The sequence below is a fragment of the Melanotaenia boesemani genome, chromosome 24, assembly GCF_017639745.1.
Source record: "Melanotaenia boesemani isolate fMelBoe1 chromosome 24, fMelBoe1.pri, whole genome shotgun sequence".
NCBI lineage: Eukaryota > Metazoa > Chordata > Actinopteri > Atheriniformes > Melanotaeniidae > Melanotaenia > Melanotaenia boesemani.
Genome location: NC_055705.1, coordinates 9571691 through 9581720, shown reverse-complemented (window position 1 = coordinate 9581720; position 10030 = coordinate 9571691). Strand labels below are relative to the sequence as shown.

Here is a 10030-nt window from a genome sequence, read left to right as displayed (position 1 = left end):
AAAGTGATCATTTAACGTAAAAACGTGAAGAAAAACCCAAGTGAGCATTATTATTTGCTGTTGATACAGTAAAAATGGACAGATTTGAGGCATAATCACGATTAATGATTAATCGTGATTAATTTGTAAGCTGTGATTAATCAGATTAAAATTTTGAATCACTTGACAGCCCTAATAAAATAAAACACATAAAAGCAACATTTTAGCATGAGTGCGGAGCATGAAAAGAAAAAGCACATAGCACGTTGCACTATAAAATTTACAAGTGATATTTATGGCTGCCCACATACTTTTATCCATCATGTTCATCTTTAAGATGAAGTATTACCCTCCTGTTTTGCGTTTAACTAGATTTGTTTTTCATGAATTACAAAAACATGTAAAGAATTGTGGACTGTATCATTCAAGGCTTGAAAAGCTAAAATAAATCAAATAAAAACAAAATTCTGATAAGTTTTCAGTGTTTCATTTTCAAAACAAGTGATATTAAGTTTTATTTTAGCAACACAACAACAAGAAAAACCTTCACAGATGTTTTGTTCTGATAAAAAGTCCAATGGTAACAGCAAAAACAACTTCAGTGGTGAATGACACGTAAATACAGCAGGGTTGCCATCAGCAGTGCAACAGATCTGTGATCTGTTTACAGGATTGTGGAGTTTGAAGCAGCGACTCCCCCTGGTGGTGAAAGTTGGCCACTGCAGATGTACAGAGTAAAAATGATGACATGTGTAACCTTTTAGGTTGAACACACAACGCAGTAAATGAAATGTGAGTCTTTAAAATGAAACGTAATATTTTGTTTTCCTTTAGAACAAGTTAAATAAAATGCAAACAAAAGAACGACTGGAACTAAAAGGTGAAATCTGCCATTTAATAGATATATATTTAATTTAACCTCATTATCTGGCTGTGGACTACGTTTTGGGAGTATTTGGACATTAAGTTGAAAATAAGAAAAAAAAAAAAAAGCTTTCTGCTGCTTAGCAACAGACACATACATTTAGACAGTTTGTGTCTGCAGCGCCCTCTTCTGGCCATCATTAGATGTTGCATCTTTAGATCAACTTTCCTTGTCTCCTCCACAGACAAGTGGGAGAAATCATATTAATGCCTTGCTCTTTTCTACTGTTAGATAGTTAATATGCTGCTTGTTGCCTGTTGGTGCTTTTTAAGAAAAGTTACAAAAAAAAAAAAAAAACTTTATTTAAACCTATCTTGGAAGAAGTTATGTACGATGCCAGCTTTTCAGTACAAACCTGTGGGGTCACAGCTGTTTCTAAACAAATGGATTATTTTCCATTTTTAATTATTAAACTTGCTGTTTATCTGAATTCAATCATACAGCTTTGATTGTTTATGTTCCTCTCATTCAGTTTTTCATGGTTCTCCTTGTAAAACAAAAAAAATGAAGATTACCTACTGATTGGTGCTTGAACACAGCGAGACGGTGAGCTACTCTGCATATCATGAATAATGTCTAAAGCAACATATACGGCAGCTAAAAACAGTCATTGTACTATTGTGGTAGAGATGTGCAAGTATTTGTTGCTAATGAATCAGTGGGACTGCCTCCACTACGATCTAATCTAAATTTTTTGACATCTCTGGTCAAAATGTCTCTTATCACAGTATTTTTGATTGTACCGAGTCTGATCTGGACCTTCCCAACACACAGCAGTCCAGTGAGTTTGTGGTTCATCCCTGACGTGCACCTCCAGGAGGTCCCATCAGGTTTCCACTTTGCCGAAGGTGCCGTCGGGTGGTCGGTAGTGTTTGGGGAAGGCTTTGAGCTGCAGCGAGTTAAACGCGTACTTTCTGCATCCAACGTTCTTCACAGTGTTTTCTCGCCTGCAGCCCTCACTGTGGAGACAGAAGGAGCAGGAAGAGGAAGAAGAGGAGGAGACAGGGGGAGGAGGGTGTTCAGAGAGAATGACAGCAAAAGAAAAAGTAGGCATGATGACTGATCTGACATGTTGATATGTTTGCTGTGGAGAGGGAAGTGTTGTAATGTTGCTGATGCCAATGTACAACCCCACTTCCAAAAGTTGGATTACTTAGTAAAACGTAAAAAAACAGAATGTAATGATTTGCAATGATCATGAATCCATATTTTATGGAACATAAACAAAAAGTCAAGACATTTTACCATTTCATGGAAAATATGAACTCATTGAATTTCATGGCAGCAACACGTCGGTAAAAAGTTGGAACAGAGGCAGCAAATGGCTTGAAAAGCAATTGGCACGAATAAAAAGATACTGGAGGAGCATTTGACAACTAAGGTCAATTGGGAGCAGGTCAGTAACATGACTGAGTATAAAGGGAGCATTTCAGAGAGTCTCTCAAACGTAAAGACAGACAGAGGTTCAACAATCTGAGATAAACTGTATCTAAAACTTCTGGAACAATTTCATAACAATGTTCCTCAATATAAAAATTCAAATGTTTGTTAAAATCCCATCATCCACAGTAGGGCTGGGCGATTAATCGATAAAATCGATAAATCGAATTTTCCATTTCTGGAGATTTATTTTTATGAAAATCTGGATTTTTTTCCATAGTTAGTTAGCAGCAGACTTAGCCCTCCGTTCACACCAGAACGGTGTTTGTCTGACAGATTTTCAGTGAAATGACCCTTTACTCACGCCTGGGATTTAGCTGTGCATAAAACTGCAGTGAGAAATGCTGCTCTCTACGAGATGCAGAAGTCAACTTAACCCACAAACCCTAGTTAAGAGACAACCTTCATCAGGGGAATAATTCCTGCAGTGGATCCTGTATGATAATGATCCAGATGGAAAGAGATCACGGATGCATTGTGTCGCATATTTCTATGTTAGATATGAAGTCATTTATATGGTGGAAAAGCTATGACATTATATGCTTTATTTTTGCTGGCATTCATCTATATAAACAAATAAGTGTTTTTAATAAGTTTATTTATGTTTTGTAAAAGAAAAGAAAAAAAATCGATTAAAATCGGAAATCGGATTTGGTTATAAAAAAATCTGAGATTTTATTTTTAGGCCATATCGCCCAGCCCTAATCCACAGTGTGTAATATCAAAAGTTTGATTGAAGAGAATCAAGAGGAATCTCTGTATGCAGAGAACAAGGTAAATGCAAAAACTAGATGCAAAAACTGGAGCATCATGGAAGCAGAAATCCAGCAACCAAGGTCCAGGACTGTAGAGCAGCTAGAATCCTGCTTTAGACCAGAATGGGACAACATTCCTCTCCTAAAACTCCAGAAACTGGTCTCCTTCCTTCCTAGATGTTTCCAGGTAGTTAAAAGAAGAGGGGATGCTACACAATGCTTAACATCACCCTGGAACTACTTTTTTACAGACGTCCTGCTGCCATCAGATTAAAAACAAGCTAATTTTTTCCATGAAATATTAAAATGTCTCAGTTTCAACATCTGATATGTTGTTCCATTAAATTGGGAATAAATATGGATTCATGAGATTTGCAGATCATCATATTCTGGTTTTATTTTAGTTTTACACAGTCCCAACGTTTTTGTAACTGGGGTTGTAAAAATAACTAAATAAATAAATAAAAGAGCATAATCACAGACACACTGACGAGTACATTTAGGACAGACCATATGTGCTGCTAATTTCTTGCTTCAAAATGGATCTTTTCTTTTATTTCTTTCATTCAAAGTTATTTGTCAAGTGTCATCAGCAAGAATCTGAAGCAGCTAAAAAATAGGCAGAAAGATGGAAAAACAACACTAACGTCTGTTCATGTTTTGCAGATGGAAGAAAACATAACCATTTATTTCAAGAGGAGTACGACTAAGTGCACAGAGACAGGAGCTTTTTCTTGGGTTTGTCATACATTTGAAGCAATATGGATGCAGGCATTGTAGTGCTGATCTTAGACAGATGGAACAGAAGAAAATACTGACAAACCAACATTATAATTTCCTGTTGTGTACTGACCTGGGTTATTGCTCTTAACACCAGAAAGGCTGAAAAATCAGTGTTCAGAAGACTGTTCAGAATTGTAATATGCGAGTATGTCTCAAACTTTACTTTGCATGCCATATATAACCAAAACCACTCATTTACGTACACGACATGAAAAAGGCTTAGAGGCTTGGAAATACCCACAAACTTTGATAATTAAAATCTAATAAACAAAAATGTAAAAATATGTATATAACAGTAAGATGATTAAAAACAGGCTCTAATATAAAGTGACAACAGCAGAACAGTTATGCACAAGCAATGTGTGTATTTATATACACTCTGGAATAAACAGAATAAATATTGCATTTATGCAAAACATGTATTTAAATATGATTTATGTACAGTGGTACAATTAGATTCTCTGAAACATCCTGATAGCTAATATTTAAAGAAAAAAAAAATCACACAAAGGCAGCAAAAACAAATAAATCAATAATACTGAAATTTCTTCCTGTCATGCCCATGATCTAATAATATGCAGATGATATAATTCTTTATTTTTCAATTAACACTAATACAGTTTTTGTCATTATGCAAAAACGATTTTGTCCCTGCTCCTTTCTGATATGTTCATATTAGTTCTTTTCTTCGTAAAATAAATGCTAACCTGTACTGAAACTCAGAGGTAGTTCTACAAATGGAGAAGAAGACAATCCTTTAAGGTAGAGATACGGAAAAACATATTAATAACAAGGGGTTTTTAATAGTTTAATTTGAATATTTTGGAATGTTTTTATTAGCTTTTTGTTAAGAGGATGTAAAACACTGCTCTGCCCCATTAGCCAGTTAGCTTAGATTAGCTCAAGTCTTCATACTGAACATAGATTTTACAATCCAGTTTTGAAACAGATCAATTTTCATGAATTATTTTGCCTTTGGACGGAGTCAAGTTTGACGTTTCCTGCTAGTTTTAGTGTTTTCACAATGCAAATTTATCAGTTATGGGCACAAAGCCAAAGGTTTTGGAAAAGGGAAATAGGAGGAGAGCTTGGTGTCTTTCAAAGTTTCAAAGTTAGCGATCCACCGACTATTTCCTCACATTTCACTTACAGGAACTAACAACTATTAATTTCATTCCAAGGCATAATTCAGGTAGCAGGTGATAGCTTTATGATAGGTTATCATTTTAACTCATTTTCCTAACATGCCAAATCATTTCTTTAAATAGAGAAAACAACCCTGTTATTCCACCAATTCACATCCAAATATTATTCTATAATTCAAAAATGTGGAATTTTTCTTTGTATTTTCTTATATTCTGTGTTTTTCATGGTTTATCAGAGGCTTTTTCAGCTTTCAAAAAAGCCTTGAAACAAATATTAACAATAGTGTTTGATCCAAATAATCTTGTAATTAATTGCAGATCAGTTTGAAAATTTGACCATTAAATGATGTTTCATAGTAATGAGTGAATGTTGGGAGGTCACAAGAGCTGGAAACCTCCCAAAGGAGGCTATTTTGGTCCCAATCTAATTCTTTTATGGGTCAATATTAATGATACAGAGCCTCCTCGCTTCAAGGAGATTAACAGATCAAGATATTAATTTTGACCTTTCAAACTTGCAGGTAAAGCAGTCCGAGTGTTTCAGATTTTTTTTTTTCTATAAATATTTTTTATATTTTTAACACATTTTAAAAGGATAATTTGGAGGTACACCTTCTGGGAAAATATAACTGAGTCTAAGGGTCCAGGGGACAGCAATATGGACGTTTATACAATGTGCAAACTTTGTCATTGGTTGGTGAAAACCAAAACATCAAACTTGATTAATTTTAATTACCTGAAACCGATATGCATCTTAAATGATAACTTTTTAATCATTTTACTTCTAAATATTTCCAGCACCTCAAATGTGAAAATCAACTATTCTGGCAGGAAATTTAATATCCTTGAGTTTTGGACTGAATAAGCTCTTTAGACATTTTGAAAGAGGAGCAGTGAAGCAGTTTGGCTCGTTATACTTTAGTAAAGTGACAAGACAATGTCTGAATAAGAAAACTTATTTTTTAAGAGAATTTTTATGTTTATTCTTTTCTTGTTTCATGTGAAATAAACCAACAAGAAGCCTAACAGGGCTCAAAGAAAGACGTTGCATTCCTTTTAAGGATTAAGTTCTTAAATACTACATTGAACAGAACAAAATCTGATAGCAGCCTTTGGCACAAGCATGACTTCATCCATCATTCAGTCGCGATCTATCAGACAAAATCAGTTCCTTCACTCTGCAAATCTTGACTCTATAAAGCTAATCCTAAAGTAAGAGCTGGTACAGATAAATGCTCTGAAGGACGCACAACCTGCAGCATTACTCTGCATAACACATTTCACCTGGATATCCTACAATGATACATTCTAGCATTAGCCAATTAGAAGCTGCATCTAAAAAACCAGAAGAATCAACTCTGACAACTGGCGAGACAAAGCTGATCTCCATTGCATCATGATTCAAACTCAAGGGCAGATTTAGGGTCAGTCACTGACTTGGTGCTTCTCTGTTTGTCCATCAGTGAGACAGCTGATTACTGCCTCCTTCTGGGCAGGTGATAAACCATAAGATTTTATAAATGAACTGAACTAATGAATAACAGGATGCCAAAAGGAATCCAGATCAAGGAGCACACCCTGAAGATTATGTGACAGAATTTTTGTTTTCCCTGTTAGTAGGAAAAGCGAAAGCAGAACAACAGAATCTAAAACCAGCCACATCTGATCACTGCAAAAGAGAAGCTCATTATGGATTGGTAGGAAGCCAAGATTACCTCTCTAAAAGCAATAAATACCACCACCCTCGATCAGGGAGGCCACTGAGGTCCAGAAATGGGCCCCATCCAACTGGGATCCTGCATCTTATCACGCACCTGGGATGCCATCCTGGTAGGCATTCTTCATTAACCCCTTTAAAATCCAAGAATATCAACTATTACAGAATTTTAATGCCAATATGTTTTCAATGTTCTTGGTTTTGTCACGTTTCTACTAAAGTGTAGCTAAAAAAAACAAAAAAAACAACCTGCACTTTGAAGTGCGAATACCCCGAATTGGGACACATCTATAATCTACACAAAAGATGGATTTTTGTCTGTCCCCTACGTCCTTTACGTACCAAATTACTCTGATCTCTGCACTGCCCTCTGGTGGATGTACCGGCAAACAACCATGCTAATGTGATTGACGCATAAAAGTGTAAGGGCAGATGTGTGAAATGAACGTACCTACTTATGTACGTAAAGGGAGCATAAATGGTTTCATGGCTGAAAATATACTTGCTTTTAATTACACGTATGTGTGATTGTCATGGCTGCCTCGTACATAGATACCTTGTTTTTGTATGTTCTCTTAAATTAATGCAATGCTTTCGCAAGCTCCAAATATGTGAGTAACCACTAGGGGCAGTGCCTGGACCAATTTAAAAAGAAATACGGTAAAGGGTCTGAAGGACGTAAAATTGTTTCAAAGACAAGACACAGCATTCAAATTTAACCAAATACTAAACTCCTCTATTTTTCTCATGTTTATCGTTTTGTTTAATTAAGCAACTTTGCGTTCAAACCTACATGAAATATTTGCTATGAATGAGTTGAATTAGTTCAGTTCATTTACATCTGAGCAAACAAATATTCGTTTTTTTATTCTTATTTTTTTACTTCATGTAAACAGAGTCAGTGACTAACCCAGATCTACTGCAAAGTGCACAAGCTAAAGTAGAGGTAAAAAATACTCCTACGTTCTACAAAAATAGATACAGACCAAATATTTGGTTAATTTTGGCATAAAACAAAAGCTTTAGTTCTTTTTCCTGCAAGGAAGTGCCAAAGCATGTGGAAGACGAGAAATCAAACAAGCTAAGAAATGAAATTAGCTTATTGTAGGAAGCTTGAATCATAAAATAGACACTCATTTCCATTATAATAGCTACTATCAGTCCTTCCTGAAACACTATTCATATATAATAAGTTTATTTTTACACATATTCACAAGTTTCATAAATATACCGTTACTTTTTATCTGCTCTTTTGTCAGCTAGTGTTGAGTGAAGACAGTGAAGAATAAGGCAGTCGGGCCACCAGGGGGCGCTGCTTTGCCATTAATGTTGAATTCACAGCGGCACTGACAGTAAAGCTCTTGCACATGTAAGGTGTGTGTTTTTTGTTTGTTTTTCTTGCACAGATTTAAAGATGTACGTTCACACTAAGCCAGCTGAAATAAAAAGAAAACATCCTCCAGCTTTTTAAAATGAATATTTCAACTCTTCATCTTCTGGAATCGAACTAAAATGAGCTTTTAAAGACTGAGCTTTTCGAAGATGATGATGCAGTCTGACTTTGTGATCATAACATCTTCTATTTCAGAGATTAAGAAGTGGAAATAATGCTCACATGGCAGCATTTATAACAGCAGGGAAGCTCATGGATCAAAATGTTTTAAAACAAGCTGTCTCAGTCTCAGATATCATTTTAAAAGCACTAGAGGATGCATGTTTCTCAACTTCCTGTTCAGCAGATTTAGTGTGGAAAGAAACTGGTCCCAGGTTTAACAACCAAACAGTTAGTGCTCATAAAGGAGATGAAACAAGGAGAGGATGTCAGGCTTGGCCCTTAATAAATGGGGCGTTAGTTGTGTAAAGCCCTTAGTCAAGTGTGAGCATGGATTACACACTCACACACACTCTCACACAGTTTCAGAAACCCTCTGGTTAGTCAGCGAAAAGCATTCCCAACCCCTCCTCGTAAACGTTGCCATGTTTTGCAGTCAGCTGAGAGCAGCCGTTCAGCTGCAGCGGAGTTTAGCCAGGAAGTACGCCAAGCTGAGGAAGATCCACACGACCAGGAGGTTGGGGCTCAGGGCCAGCAGAGGCAGCGAGTACAGGAGGCTGGGGTCCAGCCGCAAGTCGCGCACCGGCAGCAAGCCACTCAGGTTCTTCTGGATCACCCCTTCTCGAGTCCCAATGCTGCCAAGTCACCGGGGTTGGGAAGAAGAGGAAAAGGCGAAGAGCAGCAAACAAGGTTGGAGGAGGGAGAGAAGTAAAGATGGAATAAAGAAGGAGAAAAGTGATGGATGAGGAAGAAAAGTGTTAGGAGATAAGGAGAGCGGGTGAGGAAGAAACCAGGCAGCGTGTTGCGAGAAAGCCAAAACAAACAGATGGGACGCACATATGCAGGCACAGAGGTGAGATGGCAAATTAACAAGCATCATGGGAAAAATCACAATGACAGCAGCGACAGAAAGCAGCTTCCACGAGGTGACATCAAAACAGTAATATTCAGGTCAAAATAAAGTCATGGAAACCACCGGGATGAAAAAAAATCCAGCAAAAATGAACAAGTTGTACAAACGAAACGAAAAATAAATACAAAAGATGTCACGGGAAACAGAGGAGGAGGAAAAGGAGGAGAGAGAAAAAGAGAAATTAAGAAAGATGTTCTGTCTGAGAAGGAAAGAGGAAAATACAGCAAATGGTTCACCATGTTTATAAAACTCTAAGACATGGGATGAAGATGGATGAGGAGGAGGAAGGAGGAGGAGAAGCCAGGAAAAAATAAAAAATCACAAATGAAAACCAACAGCCTTTGTAATTTTGAAGTCTAAATAAATAATTTCCCACAACAGACATGCACTTAATGAGCTTTAGATGAACTTTAAGGCTGTTTTGTTCATTTACTTTACTGAGTTCAAACCAGTCGGGATGGAAAAGAGGGAAAACGAGACGAAAGGGAAAAACACTGCCAGGCTCTTCTAAAATGTGCATCTGAGCTCAAACAAATCAAAGTAAAATCTAATCATCATGCTCATCAGCTGATGAAGCAGAGGAGAGGAAAACAGGGGGAGATGTGAGAAGAAGAAAGATGAAGAGACATCATACAGAACCATGCGAGGAATCGGTGGGTTTATTGCACGAATAGACACTTTTACCAACAGATATACAGTATCACGCCGTTTGATCACAACAAAAAACATACAAACAATTCTGGGTTTGACACAGAGATGCTCGGATGTCTAAAGAGGCAATAAAAGCTGGAAATGACATTAACTGTAGATCGATATCAATC

The 10030-nt window shown here is 36.8% G+C and overlaps 1 protein-coding gene across 12 annotated transcripts in view; it reads right to left on the bottom strand.

Moving 5' to 3' along the window:
- Positions 1-236: 236 nt before the first annotated feature.
- Positions 237-10030, bottom strand: part of LOC121635697 (inositol polyphosphate-4-phosphatase type I A-like) — a 49430-nt gene continuing 39636 nt past the window's right edge. For 8 of the 12 annotated variants that reach the window (XM_041978979.1, XM_041978984.1, XM_041978987.1 and 5 more), the window contains one exon: positions 3756-8931. In XM_041978979.1, the coding sequence (XP_041834913.1) occupies positions 8751-8931 (181 nt within the window). In that variant the 3' untranslated portion in view covers positions 3756-8750. Of the gene's footprint in view, positions 1864-3755; positions 8932-10030 lie in introns of those variants that run through there. The other 4 variants (XM_041978991.1, XM_041978985.1, XM_041978992.1 and 1 more) reach the window with 4 other exon arrangements.